At 34.9% G+C, this 18112-nt stretch overlaps 1 protein-coding gene across 35 annotated transcripts in view; it reads left to right on the top strand.

Annotated features, from left to right (window-relative positions):
* Nucleotides 1-18112, top strand: part of rims2a (regulating synaptic membrane exocytosis 2a) — a 188248-nt gene that overhangs the window by 86847 nt on the left and 83289 nt on the right. For 17 of the 35 annotated variants that reach the window (XM_089117958.1, XM_089117956.1, XM_089117944.1 and 14 more), the window contains 10 exons: nt 2139-2258; nt 4442-4541; nt 5100-5223; nt 6535-6581; nt 6730-6842; nt 8479-8526; nt 12207-12337; nt 13416-13608; nt 14178-14331; nt 15724-15750. In XM_089117958.1, coding sequence (XP_088974084.1) covers nt 2139-2258; nt 4442-4541; nt 5100-5223; nt 6535-6581; nt 6730-6842; nt 8479-8526; nt 12207-12337; nt 13416-13608; nt 14178-14331; nt 15724-15750 — 1057 coding nt within the window. The remainder of the gene's footprint in view (nt 1-2138; nt 2259-4441; nt 4542-5099; nt 5224-6534; nt 6582-6729; nt 6843-8478; nt 8527-12206; nt 12338-13415; nt 13609-14177; nt 14332-15723; nt 15751-18112) is intronic. The other 18 variants (XM_089117959.1, XM_089117954.1, XM_089117974.1 and 15 more) reach the window with 6 other exon arrangements.

Genomic DNA, 18112 nt, shown 5'->3' with positions numbered 1-18112 from the left:
CAAAAAAATACGAGACCATTCAAACGTTTGGGGTCAGTAAGATTTTTTGTTGTTGTTGAAGATATTTAAATTTCAGGCACTAAATTCATCAAAAAAGGTGGAAACAAACTTAATATTAAATTGATCAAAAGTGACAGTAAAGACTTTCAAGGTGCTAGAAAACACCTTAAAAACACCTTGGTAGTTTAAGTATAAGTATAAATTATTAATATAAGTATAAATTATTCTTACAGTGTGGAAATGTATGGGCAAGGCATTATACCATTACTGTATGTATATCCAGAAGACTTTAAACATTAAAAATGTGACCAGTGTGATAGAATGGCTTGCTAACTTGTTGTTATTATACTTATTAAAGGAGTAGTTCACTTTTAAAAAACTTGGGTTAATTTACTCACCCCCATGTCATCCAAGACATCCATGTCATTCTTTCTTCAGTTGAAAAGAAATTAAGGTTTTTGATGAAAACATTCCAGGATTTTTCTCCATTTAATGCACTTCACTGGTAACCAAACGGTTCAAGGTCCAAAAGACAGTTTCAGTGCAAACTGCAAACTGTTCAAAGGGCTTTAAACGATTTCAGACAATGAATAAGGGTCTTATCAAGCGAAACGATCGCTCATTTAAAACAAAAAACTGTGAACAAATCAACGAACGAAATGAACGGATTGACTCTGTAAAACATTCGTTCATTTTGATGAACGAGTTTGAACAGGAGAGTCACGAACGTGCATCACAGAACAGAGCAAGGTGACCATTTGAGTTTATAAAATTTAAACTTTGTTATTTTTTTTTTTAAATGAGTGATCGTTTCGCTTGATAAGACCCTTATTCATCGCCTGGAATCATTTAAAGCCCTTTGAACAGTTTGCACTGAAACTGTCTTTTGGACCTTGAACCATTTGGTTCCCAATGAAGTGCATTATATGGAGAAAAATCCTGGAATGTTTTCATCAAAAACCTTAATTTCTTTTCGACTGAAGAAAGAAAGGAAATTGAGGTCTTGGATGATATGGGGGTGAGTAAATCATCCGCAAAAGTTTTTTTTTAAAAGTGAACTCTTTTTAACATACTTATTAACTTATTGTAATTCATTCTTTTTTTCCTTCTTTTTTTGCATTACAATTTATAACGTCAATAACATGTAAGCAGAAATGTCATCTCACCAATAAAAGGACAATTTATATCTCAGAAAATAGCCAATTTGTAAAAAAAAAAAAAAAAAGAAAAAGAAAGTAATAAGCACTTTAGCAAAAATGCAAGCTTCACATTTCTGCTTTAAAAACCATCTGGAATGCCTTGCCCCACAGACCTCCATTATATTTTTCTACTGTAAGCAATCCTTGTACGTTTGTACCAACTGAGGGATGATTCAAAATTATTTTCTGTGGTAATTGACAGCATGTCATAAATGTGAACTTGAAATGTGAACTTGTCTCCTGTTCATATTTGACATTGAGCAGTGATTTATTGCATCATAGATGCAATATATTAGATATATTAGTCAATCATTAAATTAACCACATTTCCACATTGACTTTTAAAAAAATAATTTACATTTTAAGACATTCTGTTTATTTATTTTTTACAGCTAAATTGGTTTCGTGAACAGGTTATCAAAAACAAAAAACAAAAAAACAAAACAATTCTGTCATCATTTTCTCACAGAGCTCCAGTGGTAGAATTTCAGCCTCCAAAAAAACAATACTAATATTTCAACATTTCATGCTGAGCTAATACAGTATATGAAAAGTGCATGGAAATGAACCACTTTGCTCTCTAGATTATAGCATCATTACCATTTGACAACTACTAACATTGGACAACTACTTTTTACTCTCCACTTTCGTTATACGTTATATCAGCCACAGATACTTTTGTGATCCATGGGGTGAGTGGAATGACATGAGGGTGAGTAAATGATGACAGAATTTTCATTTTGGGCTTAGCTAATCCCTTAAGCCTCTATGAGACATTATTTGATTTGTCCCGTCGTGTGGCTTACTCTTTTGAAACACCTGAAATCACAACAGAGTTTGTGTGATAAATCGGATGAAATTCATCTCAGCCTTCCCCGCACCAGCACTGGCAGGTTTCTGTGTTCTGGAATGATGTTTGTTGTGGTTTTGACCTGACAGCACCCGGTCACATGGCAGCCCTCCAAAGACGGAGATCGACTCATCGGCAGGATCCTGCTCAACAAGCGCATGAAGGACGGCAGCGTCCCTCGCGACTCCGGAGCTCTTCTGGGACTGAAAGTGAGTCGCTCGGCCTCCCCTGGACACACACTTTATGTGCTTTTGATTTCACACACGGTTTTGTAGCTGCTTTAATACAAACTCTGTCAACAACATTTATGTCAATTACTATAGAAAAATAATTTCCCACTGCAAAAATCATCATTATTTTTTCACATTTTGTATGTTCTCTTATATGGCGCTCTATTCAGTTCATGGGGATCTTTTCTAGCAAGTTGATGATCTGATTCAGGTTCATTAAATAAGGGAGACATACATAAAGTGTGGTTGGGAACCACAGTTCTAGAGGAAGTAAACATGACATAAAACATAAAGTTGAAGGACAACATTGGCGCAAAATGAACCTTTGGTCTAATAATAACACATTGGTACCTAGTCAACCGTTCTCTGAGATTTGTTTTCATGATAATCGAACTTGACCAACACTAAAAAAAAAAAAAAACGTCACAAATCAGAAAACCGGCTTAATTTACAAAAAAAAAAAACGTGATATACATTTTTGGTCAAACCGCCCAGCACTGCGGTGATGTGACGCAACTGACGACTGAGCTGGTTCACATGATAATGACATACTACACACACATTCATACAGTAATATATAGAACATACTTTTTTAGTGGTCGAAAACTTAATATTTATTCAAAATAAGTATCTACTCAAGAGATTATGCGATTTCGGACGCAGCCAATCTGAAACATTTTCATTTTACTTCAGTAATCTCATGAGAGAAACAGGAGATTGAACAAGAACGTAGGGTGGGACCGTTTATCCATTAGGAATTGATTGAATTGAAAGGAAAGTCATTTTAGAAGTGGGTCAAGTTTTTTGATAAATTACAAACAAACATGTTATTACTTCGAATAATGTGAACTGATAAAATAAGGATACAAATATTGCATGAAGTAATGCTATTTTATTATTTGTGCAGTATTCATTCAAAATTAATCTTAACATTTATTGTAAGTAGTTGTTTATTTTTCAGTACTCAGGAAATAAAGGTTCCAAGAGTGTTTTTTTTTTTTTTTATTTCGTAGCAATGCAATATTTGTTTTTTCCACATTTCAGTGAACAGTTTTGAACGGATTTTTAAAGTGTTCTTCACACTAAGAAAAGTAAAGTTATTTAAAGAACTGTTCATTGAAAGGGAATCAAAAATGGTTCTTCTAATCAATGGCATTGCTGTAAAACAATCTTTTTGGAACATCTATTTTTAAGAGTGAAGAATATTGTAACAATCTAAAGAACCTTTTTGTCCATTATAAAGAGCCATTTATCCTATGGAAATGTTCCTTGTACTGTAGGTTAAAGGTTCTCCATGGAACCATTAAAATTATGAAACCAGAACGACTATTTTAAAGACTGCATGCATAGTACTTTTTAAAATGTGCATTGATATTGTTCATTGACATGAGTGAAAACACATGATTGGAGTAAAGCTCTTTCAGTGGAGGTAAACAGGGCCATGCACTTTGAGAGTTTAAAAGCAGAAATGCCAAGCTCGTATTTGTTGTCAAAGCACTTACATGGATTGTTCAGCAGAGTGGAGAGAAACGAAGAATCGTTACTGATAACGAACTTTCTGAATGGCTGACTGTGAGTGCTACCGTGTGCATTATATCCGTTACCAGCAGCAGTTTGTCAAACACACACACACACATACGATCGCCCCCGGCTGCATGCCACTCATTATGTAAAGCCATCTTTATCTAGGAGGCAGCTCATAATCTTCTTTGTATGTTTGCACTGGGCTGCCATTAGTGGCGATTTGATTTGTATGATGCTCACAGAAGAGCGATTGGTCATGTGGTTTATGGAACAGACCTCCAGGCATTTTCCAACGGTCGTTTTTTTTTCAAAAGTGCGGACAGAAATAATATACACACACCATTGAAAGTCTCATTGTCTCTGTTCGGTGTAACTTGTGCAGTTCGTTTCTAAACAGATTCTTTTTAGTACAATCAGTCGTGATTAAAAAAAGCCATGAGCTTTTAAATATATTCACCTTACATTAGCAACATCAAACCTTCATTATAGGATCATGATACCTGCTACGATACCGCTGGAATTTAATTGGCATTTTTCGTTCGCAATTCTAGTACCACAGCAAAAACGAATATGCTATAATTTCAAAAGCTTTAGTTCATTACTGTATCTTTTGGTGTGTGTGTGTGTGACTTTTACAGGTGGTTGGGGGAAAGATGACAGAGTCTGGACGACTTTGTGCATTCATCACCAAAGTAAGGAAAGGGAGTTTAGCGGATACGGTTGGACACCTCAGGCCAGGTACATGCTATGTTTCTGTATTTCATACACTCCTGTCTTAAATTTTTTAAATTTGAAAGAAGTCTGCAGTTATTTAACAGTAAAAACTTTAATATTATTACACTTTAAAATAACTTTTCTATTTTTACTTTTAATCATGACAACTTTCTAAATCGTTTGTTATTGAATATGGCAATGTTACTATATTTGGGCTTGGCAGACTAGATAGAGCAAGTATGGACTAAATACATATTTCAAAATGTAATTTATTCCTGAGATGACAAAGCTGAATTTGCAACAGTCATTCAGTGTCACATGATCCTTCAGAAATCATTCTAATATGCTGATTTGCTGGTCAAGAAACATGAATAGAAAGTTCATTTTATAGCAATGTACAGTAAACCAATATTCTTTATTGTCACTTTTGATTAATTCAATGCATCCTTGATAAATGATGGTATTAATTATTTTTCAAAAAACAAATTTACTGACCTGAAAATGTACTTACTTTGAACAATAGTGTATCTAGGATTATTTTTAATTACAGCTAGTTTGGTAATTGATTTACTTGTTTCGTAGGTGATCAGGTCCTAGAGTGGAACGGCCGACTTTTACAAGGAGCCACATTTAAAGAAGTTTACAATATCATTTTAGAATCAAAGCCAGAGCCTCAGGTGGAACTAGTGGTCTCTCGACCCATTGGGTAAGGCTTCCTCTACAGTGTTTTCCAGTTTGAAATGAAATTGGTTTTCATATGAACTTAAAGGGGATGTAATATAACATTAACAAGACATACAAGAGTAATATAACGCATGCAAGATGTAATATAAGTCGTAGGTATCCTCAGAATGTGTCTGAAGTTTCAGCTCAAAATACCTCACAGACATATTTTGAGACACTATTTATGCAATTTAAAAAAAAAAAAGTAGTGGGTGGATTTTTAATATTATAGGGTGGTTGCGTACACACACTGCCGATACATATGTTCAAACCACGCAAAAGTGAATTTTGCATAATAGGTCGAAATTATATTTAAAAAGACACGCCAGATACCTCTAACATTGAATATTATGCTGGTTCTGATAAATAAGCAATGGTTTTGGGCATTTAATATCTGATATAAATATCTTATTGTTTACTCTTAATCAGTTTGGTTAAAAAAATATACGTTTCATGACACGAAATAAATAACGTCACAGTTTTTCATAGCATTTTCCTTGCCTGTTGCTTACATAAATATAGTGTGCTTATTTTCAAACAAATTAGCCAAAAAGAGTTACAGATTAGTCTCAAATTAGTGAGTTTAATGATGAAGTGAATTTCCAAAAGCACTGAAATATTTGTTAATTGCCAGAGTTAAGTATAATTGATATATATTTGTGCTGTCATTTTGAGGAGTGTTTCTGAATAAAGCTCAAAAGCATTTTAGATCAGAAATATTGGTATTATTCATAAAACGAACATGCTAATGAGCATTGTGGTCCATCTACCTTACATTTTGAATGATACAAGTCTGTTTTTAGCTCCTTTATATTAAAGGTGTCATATCATGAGAAATCCATATTCTATTGATATTTTCAGATGCAATTGAAACATATTGCAGTTTTTAAAACTCAAAACTTCTTTCTTAGTTGAAAAAATTTAATATTAATAATGATTTGCAAAAATGTCTCATTTTCGTTTTGTAAATTTCTGACATCGGATCAATAAAGAAAAAATAATGCAAAATTACATTTTTTCCCTCCATAAGATTATAAGTGGACTTCAGGGAAAAATTGTATGATATGACCGCTTTAGAGTGCCTACTGGCTCACATGGACACAAAAAAACTGCTGCCCTCAGTTAGCCTCCTAATTTTTTTTCCTAATTGTAATTGTAAAGAGCACATGACCAACTGAACTCTCTTTAGATTGTGAGTTTGGGCTCCTGCCAAAAACTTCACATCAAGACTAATGTGGTGCTCAGGGTCATTAAAGCACATGCCATTGATTTCTCTGTGCCACTGTCATTGCAGAGATATCCCCAGGATACCAGAAAGCACACACGCACAACTGGAGTCCAGTGAGTACATTTTCTCAGTCTAGTGTGTATAAATGATGGGATTCTCTGAGACATTAATGAGACATTTTCACAGAGCTTTGAAAGAATCTCTGATTAGTTTTGTGTTTTTATACTTTATATTTCTGCTCTCCCCTCAATCTCGTCTAAGGTTCAAGTTCATTTGAGTCACAGAAGATGGAGCGTCCCTCCATATCAGTCACGTCTCCCATGAGCCCCGGAATGCTACGGGACGCCCCTCAGTATTTATCGGGACAGCTTACAGTAAGTTCACAATAATCATCTCTTGTGCAGAGTTTCACCATGTCAGTTAAAGATTCATGAATTCCATGTAAATGAAAGGCACATCCGATAAAATATTTTTACGTTTTCAGCCACGAGCGTTCTCCTGTAAACAGGGCCTAAATTGTGTGGTTTATAAAACTACATTTTCCAGCATTCTTTGGCAGGATTATGAAAAAATACACAGATAAAAACATCAATTACTTACAGTATGTAATTTACATTATTTGTGCTTTAATTTTCTTTACTTGTGCCAACAAAACCAGGAGGTGAAACGCATATGAAATAGCCCAACTTGTCCATTTTATTCCGACTAAAATCACTTATTCAGGCGTCATGCAGCCTATTGTGTGTGTACAAATACCTGAGACGCTTGTAGAACATGACAAACTGGTAAAAATGGTAATACTAGGGTAATACTGTTTGATGGTAGTCTCAAAATTAACTGTGCATTAACAAGATCAATAGAAAAATGTGTTGTCTCATATTCCTGTTCTGTATGTCATCGAATTCGATCATTTCTAACATTATATGGTGTGTTTGTGTGTTAAATAACAATCTTGTTACTTTGTATTTTGCTGAGAAGGAGATTCATTGTCCTGTAAACAGCAGTGTTTCCCATAAAGAGATGCCCATGGAGTCAGTTTAAAAGAAAATACATGACATTTCAATACTTTTGATTTTTCATGAAACTCCGCTCTAGAAAACCTACTGGAAATATCCATTCCTAAGATTAAAAAAAAAAAATATTCTAACAGAACGAGTCCTTGGCATTAGAGCTCATTATTAATTCCTCAATCTCTGAGTTAATCTCAATCTCGCAGTTAAAGGAGTAGTTCACTTTTAAAAAAACTTTTGCTGATAATTTACTCACCCCCATGTCATCCAAGATGTCCATGTCTTTCTTTCTTCAGTCAAAAAGAAATTAAGGTTTTTGATGATTTTTCTCCATATAATGGACTTCAATGGGAACCAAACGGTTCAAGGTCCAAATGACGGTTTCAGTGCATTTTAAATGGCTTTAAACGACACCAGACGATGAATTTTCTAGCCATGAATGAACAAAATGACTCGAAAAAATATTCGTTCATTTTGATGAACGAGTTCGAACAGGAGAGTCACGAACGCGCATCACAGAACAGAGCAAGGCGACCATTTGAGCTTATAAAACTTAAACTTTGTTTTTTTTTTTTTAAATGAGCGATCGTTTCGCTTGATAAGACCCTTATTCATCGCCTTGTATCGTTTAAAGCCCTTTGAAGCTGCACTGAAAGTGTCATTTGGACCTTGAACCGCTTGGTTTCCATTGAAGTGCATTATATGGAGAAAAATCCTGGAATGTTTTCATCAAAAACCTTAATTTCATTTCGACTGAAGAAAGAAAGACATGGACATCTTGGATGACATGGGGGTGAGTATCAGCAAAAGTTTTTAAAAGTGAACTACTCCTTTAATTGCATTATAGTGAAAAAAGTAAAAGAAATCAAAATGTTCAAATAATTAGGTTGAATCTCCTGCTCTGCTTTCTTAGTGTTGCATTAACAACTGGTATTGTCATTTCAGGTTTTAGTTTTATTGCATTTCTCTTTATTGTTTTTCATTCACTTTACTTACCCAGAGCCAAAGCCTTAGTAGAAGAATTGAGCCTTTTAGCCCTAAAGTTCAGGTAATCGTTGCTGTTTACTAAATACACTTCTATTTTAGTGCTTTAATTCATTGGATAATGCACAGATGCATTTCCAGCTTTGTTTAGTATCTTAGATTGCACATTTGAAGAGCCCCTTACCTATCACGCCTTCATCGCTGTTGCTGTTTTATGCACATTTTAGGCATAAATTCCTCTGCATGCAAATACAATTAGCACAAAAATATTTGAAGAGACACCTGACTGTTGGCAGACATGGAGTAATGATGTAATGCCTCTAACCCTGTGAGACGTTCACCTGCGCCATTTACCCGGGCAGAGGAGTAATGTGTCTCTTTAAATGTTTTAGTGATGCAGAGTTTGTCGGGACATAAAATTGGATTCTTTTTCCATGTAACATGAAACTGCATTGAATCCTGATACTCATCCATGTACCGTTTTAGAAAGGATCTGATTCAGTGTACTCAACTGTTTTGGAGATTTATTCATACTGACTGATTCAAAAAATGTGCATTTCACATTTCTAATTATACTAATCATGCTAAACACATTTGTGTTCGATACTAACATTACTGAAAGTTTCATGTTGCAGCTAAAGGGATTTGTTAAAGGTGCTGCAAGCTTTTATACACAGAAAATATCGGTGTCCTGAGAAATCATGTCTCTGTGACAGCAGAAGTAGTTTTTTTTCAGCCTGTCAGAAAACTAGCCAATCAGAAAGTCTCTCTGCCTGTCAATCATTTTGACATCGGGTTGGCTGGCATGTTTTTGGACAAAGGGCTATTTCTGTTTCTAAGTCTGCAAGTTTGCAAAATGGATCAAATCATTTACAGCACCTTTAACAGTCCCTATTTTACCTGTATTTTTTTCTTCTTCTTCTTCTCCCAACAACAAACATATGTGAAAAAAGCAAATTGTATCCATTTGTACCTGAAAAAACATGATGTTAATTATTTTAAAAGGATCATGACATGTATTTTTTTATAAATATAAATGCGGAAAAATAATGATTTTTTTCAACCCTCATTCTGACTGTAGCCGCCTTTCCACTGCACACGGCAAACGACAGCCGTGGGACCGAAAACCATTCATTTCCAATGGAGAGTCGTACGAGAGCTGCGGGGAGTTCCGATCATATGCGTACGCAGAAAAATTCGGATCCGATTTGAGCTTTGGATTCGTTGAAATATCTGAACTTCTAGACCGTATGCGTCCGGCCGACCGGATGTGATGTATTCTTCTAATCAAAACTATGAGCGCGAGGCTAGAATTACCAATATAAGTTTTTCTGTAAAATGTCGGTTATTATTAACTATGGCAGAAAACTTTTTTTAGAATTATTAAATCAATATTTATATTGATTAGCTCTATAAAATCTATGTTTTAATTTGAGATAAATTTGTTTTGTGTAGATATTCATGCATGCAATTAATTTTACCATTGCAAATATCCGAGGGTAACGGTTGCTTCACGACCAATTTCAAAGCTCCATGCGACTGACACTAGGGGGCGAAATGCGACAATCGTTTGCGAATGTCGTGTGCAATGGAATGGCGGCTTGTGTCTGAAATGACCCGTTTTTAAGGGGTGGCACCTTGTCAGTAAATGGTCACCAGTGTTTCCCCTAGGATTTTTTTTCGGACCGCTAGTGTTGCGGTGCGGGCGTGTTACGAATACGTGGTGTAATTTTTTTAGCAATCAAAAAGCATGTCTAATTAATTGAAATCATGTATTATGAATCATTAAACTTATACAATATTTAAAAAATATATATTTGAAAAAAAATCACACTAACTCTGTGTGGACATGAAGACATAAACAAATGAAGGCATAAACAAATTTTATCATATAACGTGCTGCACAATGAGCTTTACTGTGAAATTTAAAACATGGATTATTCCTTAAAAATGTCAGTTTTGATGATAATTTATTTGGATAAATTAGTGTATTATGTATTATTTGAATAAGTTATATTATTATTACATTGTAACATATCTAAATTCTACTGTACAACAAGTTAAACCGAACTTTTATTTTGACGGGTTGCCGTGACGACCTTTGAGTTTCTGTGTGTTTATGTTATGATGATGATAGTTTTTCCTCAAATAAAGTGGTTAAATGATCACAAAGTGACTTTCAGAGTGGATGTAGAGCCTGGAGAAGAAATTTTTGTCTTCATATAGGCCAAAAACAGCGCAAGCTTCACACGCGCTTCTGTGGTAAATGAAACTGTGCGTCATCGGCGGCACCATTCATTCACACAGAACATGCGGCATTCGTATTTAAATAGTCTTTGTGTTTTAAAATTCACACACACTAGTCTACATCGCGATTTGATTTCAAGTGTACTGAACTGCTTTCTTTTTATTCCTCAAAAAATGTACAAATTCGTGAAACTCTGCGTTATACAGTAAATTCCTTTTTTATGACTGGATTTCGTCAGCATTTTAGGGTCTCCCCACCCAAAAACAATGCTAGTGAAAACAGTGGTCACTGTTATGATTGGCTAACGTCATCCATAGGAAACAGTAGCAATGCATGTGAGTTAGTCTCGAAAACATTATCCATATAAAACCGTCATGACAAAGCATTATGAAATCATTTACTTACTGTTTGCGATGCAGATCCAATACAGCTGACTGCTTCCTTTTTCAACAAAAGTTTCTTTGCGAACTCTTCATTACATTGTGCCTTGTCAAATGCTCCGAACAAACATGTAATCATCCTACGCGCTCCGGGACGCCATTAAAAATATCCCATCCACTTGTTTCCGACTCTGGGGTCCTTCTGAAGTGTGTGCAGAGACGCAAACTTGCATCAAAGCAAACGATCTTTCACGCTTCCATTTATAATTATCTTACATCAATAAACGACTGAACGCCAGTGGGCGGGGCCTATGGTGCGGTGCTGTATATCTATTTGTCGATGTCTTGCAAATATACAGTATTTGCCTGTATGACGTCATAGATATCCCACCATATCAAAACGAGCCACTTTTAGAGCTTGATTAAATAAAGACTTTGTTTATGATGAGGAGGATGTTTTAAGCTCTGAAACTTGCAGTATGATTTAATGTAACAAAGACTTCTTATATGACAAAAGAAATTCTAATGTCATGACCCCTTTAATGTTTGTAGCAAAAATCAGGGCATATAAAATCATGCATTGCTGTTAATGTCAACATTGTGCTTATAGCTTTACACTTTTCCAACGAGAAATATTTCAAATGTCCTATTTTAGACAACATTAGTGTCCTTAATGTACAGCAACAGCTGGTTCTGTTGGGGATTGTGTAATGGTACAATTTGTTTGACCCAGCTCTCCTTGTAACACATTGGCTTGTTCTTTTACACACAATATGCAACGCCCTTCATTGCATGTTTTACACTGTGGCCTGAGATATTTATAGCTATAGAATATACTTTAGAGGCAGTTTTTTTCTTTTACTATAAGCAAGTATGGGCTCTGGCTTAAAAGATCTAGTGTTGTATTTGTTATGTTGGTGGTGTTTCTGTGTATGTCTGATTTCGTCACATCCATACTTGTCTGAATAGTGAGCTTGGTCTGTCATGCATCTCAGCATGTGTAGTACAATAACAGGATGCACACACAAACAATCAATCATCTTGTTTAAACGAAGCATGTGATGATGTGAAGTCGTTCTTCATCTCAAGCAGGCTTTGGTGTTTGTCCCCCTACAGGTCAAACTTTGGTATGACAAAGTCGGCCATCAGCTTATCGTCACCATACTGGGCGCGAAGGACCTGCCTTCGAGGGAAGACGGCCGACCACTCAATCCTTATGTGAAGATCTACTTCCTCCCTGATAGAAGGTGAGATTGGGGCAGTTACTTTTATGCCAATAAAGATTGTAATGTGTATTTTCATCACATATTTCATTATGGCTATGTTCAGAATGGCATACTATTCACACTATTTATGCTGTATGCAATATGTATATTGTGCACACAGTATTGTGTGATATGGCAAAAATATGCAGTATGCAAAGCACTGTCGTATGGAGATATTTCTTTTTATTTTAGTTTTAGTGTTTTTTTATTTATTTACACAGTAATTTAGCGCTTTCAACTTACAGTATTTCAGTTAGTTGTCATAGCAACATTGTTTTTCATGTATTTGATTTAATTTAATCCTTTTCTTAATTAATAAAAATGTATTTTTTTTAGTCAACAATAATAACCCTGTGCAATACTATATCCCACAATGCAATGCGATTGACTTGAAGCGGTAACATTACTTTTTTACTAGGGCTGTGCAAAAATAAATTGCGATTAATCGCATCCAAAATAAAAGTCTGTGTTTACATAATATATTTGTGTGTGCTGTATATAATTATTTTGTATATATAAATACACACACATGCATGTATATATTTAAGAAAAAGTGTGATTCATATATAAAATATTTATATTTATAATATGGATTATGTAATTATATATATATATATACAGAATTTAAGCGCAAATAATTCTTAAATATATACATGCATGCATATTTATTTATATATACAAAATAATTATATACAGCACACACAAATATATTATGTAAACACAGACTTTTATTTTGGATGCGATTAATCGCAATTTATTTTTGCACAGCCCTGTTTTTTACTCATTCTATTATTGTAATTGTACAGAATTTTATAAGAAATTGTATAAATACTGAATGCAACTTAATGAATTAGGCATTCAACATGGTGAGGTGATGTTATTTTTGCATGACACGTCTTATTTCAGAGATTTTGTATTCACAGTATTCCATTCTGAACACAGCCTGTGAGCAGATCTGCCGTGTTCTGCTTGACATTCCCACTATTCCCTGTTCTTCATACAGTAGTTGATTTCAGTGATTGTTCCTGGGTTCTTTTACCATGATGGTAAATAAAAACAGTTTGAATAATTGTTTCTCCAGTGACAAAAGCAAAAGAAGAACAAAAACGGTAAAGAAATCACTAGAGCCCAAATGGAACCAGACCTTTATGTACTCTCCCGTCCACCGGCGGGAGTTCAGGGAACGCATGCTGGAGATCACGCTGTGGGACCAGGCCCGGGTGAGAGAGGAGGAGAGTGAGTTCTTGGGAGAGGTAAGGACAAGATGGACTCAGATATTCAGAAGTTTCCGGTTTCCTCTTCCAATGTATTTTCTATTTCTCTCTTTTTTTGTGCTTTTGAGATTGGTCTTACAATAGTAGAACTGACTAGTGACCATTTAGCAATCCAACAACAATACTAATCATCATAATAATAATTTGTATCAAAATGTACATTTTTAATGCATATTATGTTTTATTGATGTAGTCTAAGGATCATTTAATAATTCATCTAAAATAACAGTTAATGTGTGGTAATCAGCAATGCTGGTGTAACACATTACATTATGTAATCAGATTACTTTTGATGTTACTTTTTGTAAAGTAACTATTTACTTTTCAGTTTAATTAATGTACTTATACACTGCATTACTGCATTAAAATTCACACTCTTCTCCATAACATTGCCATAATATATCCATAATATGTTGAGAGACCTTTTGTAAATTTGTTGTTAGTTGTTAAACAAACCTTCTCAAATTTAGAGATTCATTGACATTGGAATAAACTCAGATATGTACGTTGTATGTATGCATGTGAACGTGACACAAATGTTTGTGTAGATCCTCATAGAGCTGGAAACAGCATTGCTGGACGATGAGCCGCACTGGTATAAGCTGCAAACGCATGACGTCTCATCGGTACCCCTGCCCAAGAGCTCCCCCTGCCTTCAGAGACGAGCACTGCACGGAGACAGTCCCACACGCAGACTGCAGAGTACGTCTCTTTCTCTCATCTTATATGCACACAGAACACTCAGGCCAACTTTCTGCTCTTATATACTACATATGCTGCATAGTAGATGATTTTCATTACAGATTATATAGCTATTTAACATTTTTTATATATGTGTAATGTGTATCATATGTGGATTTTCTCTCTCAGAGCAGAGCTTTTCTAAAGTCCTATAGGCTGTAAATGTACTCTCTACACAAGGATGCAAGCACAAATGCTTGATAGAATTGCCTTTAAATGTCTGTCATGAAACTGGAGATGTTATATGGGCAATTTATAGAACATTCCCTATGTATTTCTGATCATTTTGATATCAAACTAAGCCACATTCCAAGGATCGTATTCTTATTGAATTTTTTTTTTTTTTGGCCATAAGTTTTCCTAAAGACCATGTCTTTAGGAACGAATATTTTTTTTTGTTTTTCTGAACTAGGATGATAAGAATAAGAACTTGCATTGAAAAAATGTTAAAGGGACAGTTCACCCAAAAATACAAATTCTATCATCATTTATTCATCCTCAAGTTGTTCTTAACCTGCGTGAGTTTCATTTTTCTGTTGAACACACCAGAAACTGTATGGTTACTGACATTTTTCTAAATATCTAATGTAATATCATATGAAGGGTTCAGATGCAAAAGCCTCTAAATGCCATTTGAAATTTTCTTCTTTAATGATGATTTTTATCAAACTTGTATATTTAAGTTCAGTAATTTCACTTAAATGGCAATTGTTATTTAAGTGAAATTACTGAACTTAAATATACAAGTTAGATAAAAATCATCATTAAAGAAGAAAATTTCAAATGACATTTAGAGGCTTTTGCATCTGAACTCTTCATATATTATATAATATAACTAATATAAATATAAGTCAGTGGGGATCAGCTACATCTTTCATTTCGTTTTCATTTTTGGGTAAACTATCCCTTTAAATACAGTTTTTTTGTGTAAACATACTTGCATAAAGTAAGTTTTGGGTCTTAGACCAAACATGTGGTCAAGTACGAAGCTCCTAAAGGGACATGGTGAAGGGGAAAATAAAATGAGATGGGAGGAGAAACAATTTGCCAATGCTTTTACGTTCTCTCGCAAATGTTTCGCTTTCCCTTGAGAACACGTTACATCTGCTCGCAAAATGTGTGGGTCCCCCCGAGAAACTTTGCATCCGCTTGTTATGAACACAAACGCTTTGCAAGCGAACGCAAAAATTTGCGTTCGAAGCATTCCCTCCCATCTCATATTTCTTCCATCACCACGTCCCTTTATTCACAAGCGCTCGGTGATCTGAAATCTGAAAGACTACTGCTGTTGGTATGAGCGTTTGTGTCCTGCATTCATTGTTTTTTTTTATTTTGACCTGGTTATTTCTGCAGCCAAAGGCCCGTATTTGTACAGCACAGGTAATGACCGCTGCATGCTCAGGCTGATCCTCTGGGTTTATCCGTGTGTTTTTATACTGGATGATCCACCCTGCTGTCCCTCTTAATCCTGTGAAAAATGAAACGCATCACGCAGAACGAAGTGGACCATCTCCCCACACCATCACATTTTTCCATTGTGATTCTCCCCAGTGCTCTGACCTCTTCATACACACACTATAGTGAACACAGGCTTCGATCTGCTTTTACTATGACTTTTGAGAAGGGCTGGATGACTAAAATTCAGCAAAAATAATTGTTTAAACACTAATTCAAAGGTTTGGGGTTGGTAAGATGTTTTTAAGTCTCACTAAGGCTGCATTTTATTGATCAAAAATTCTGTAAAAAACATGTTAAACATTATTAGAATCTAAAATAACTGTTGCAAAACTGAATTTTAATCATCATTACTCACCTGATCTAATATGCTGATTTGCTGCTCAAGAAACATTTCTTTTTATTATCGATGTTGAAAACAGTTGTGCTGCTTCATATTGTTTTGCGGAAATCATGATAGAATCTTTGATAAATAGAAAGTTTCAAAAGAAAAAAAAGACTTTTTTAACAATGTAAAAGTCTTTACTGTCACTTTTGTATTTAATTATATATAAAAGTTTTATTAAAGGAGTAGTTCACTTTAAAAAAAAAAAAAACGTTTGCTGATAATTTACTCACCCTCATGTCATCCAAGATGTCCATGTCATTCTTTCTTCAGTCGAAAAGAAATGAAGGTTTTTGATGAAAACATTCCAGGATTTTTCTCCATATAATGGACTTCAATGGGAACCAAACGGTTCAAGGTCCAAAAGACAGTTTCTGTGCAAACTACAAACTGTTCAAAGGGCTTTAAACCATTTCAGATGATGAATAAGGGCCTTATCAAGCGAAACGATCACTCATTTAAAAAAGAAAAACAACGAAGTTTAAGTTTTATAAGCTCAAATGTTCTGTGATGCGCGTTCGTGACTCTCCAAATGAACAAATCTTTTCCCGAGTCAACTCGTTCATTTCGTTCGTCGAATGAACCACGAAAAAAAAAGAATTGTTCATTTTGATTAACAAGTTCGAACAGGACAGTCACGAACGTGCATCACAGAACATAGCCGTTTGGTTCCCATTGAAGTCCATTATATGGAAAAAAATGCTGGAATATTTTCATCAAAAACCTTAATTTCTTTTCGACTGAAGAAAGAAAGACGTGGACATCTTGGATGACATGGGGGTGAGTAAATTATCAGCAAAAGTTTTTTTTTTTTTTAATCCTTTAAAAAAATACTACTAACCCCAAACTCTTGAACTGTGCATATTAATTAGTCATACTGTATTTACATTTATTTACTTTTTTTTTTTTTTTTATCTCACAGCTATTTCTTTCTTTTTAAACTTTATCTCATAATTACATTGAGTATAAATAAACAGGCTTCCATAGAAAACAACACATCTAAAATGATAAAAAATGATTATTCAGCCAAATTCTAATTGGATGAGCCACATTCAAAGCTGTTGTAAAAAGTGTGACCACACATCAGACCATGCACAACATGTCCCGTCTCTATTTTTACATTTCATATTTCGTTTGTCCCGTGGAAATATATACACAGTAAAGCAAAGACTGTAGTGGTTAACACATTTATATAATTCTGTGGTCATTTCCATCATAAAACCCAGGCCTATCTGGTCGTTTCATTTCTTCCTCCCTTTACAGTTACTGAAAAGTCTTTGAATTAGTTTCTTTTCTTTTAAGAGCGGGTTTTCTTGTTTGTTTGTTTGTTTGTTTGTTTGTTGTTGTTGTGGGGTTGTGTTCTTACCGCACCTGTATTGAACCATTCAAAGAGACAGAAGCAAAGAAAAATCATCACATTCATGCCAGTTATTTTCTCTTTATTTTAAGCATTTAGCTAAAAGTGTCACCAAAGAGATCTTACCGTATTTCATCATAAGGATATTATGAGACATCCCTTACAAAGATTTACAATGGCAACCAACTTCTCACAAACTATCTGAATCCCCAAGCAAACAGCGATTCTTTTTTAAATTTGACACCCGAGTGCTTGATTTAGCGATTTAAAGAGAGACTGATTTATAGACCCGAGAGAGGAAGACAGGCTTGTGAAAGAGAGAAAGAAAACGAGAGCAGGTTTATTGTGTTAAAGCACACGGGTCTGTTTGCTGTGCTGTAGTTCTGCGAACGGCAGATTAGCTTTCATTCTCCATCTGAACTGAGTGATGGAGCGATCGCTTCAGAGTGTCAAACTCGGCAAACGTCAGCGCTATGGGCTGAGGGACGGCGTTCGGCTCGGTTTATTCCTCATGACTGAAGCAAAGGGAGAACGAGATCCATTTT

The sequence above is a fragment of the Pimephales promelas genome, chromosome 12 (genome assembly GCF_988280905.1).
Source record: "Pimephales promelas chromosome 12, fPimPro1.hap1.1, whole genome shotgun sequence".
Classification (NCBI taxonomy): domain Eukaryota; kingdom Metazoa; phylum Chordata; class Actinopteri; order Cypriniformes; family Leuciscidae; genus Pimephales; species Pimephales promelas.
This window is presented reverse-complemented; position numbering and strand designations above follow the sequence as displayed.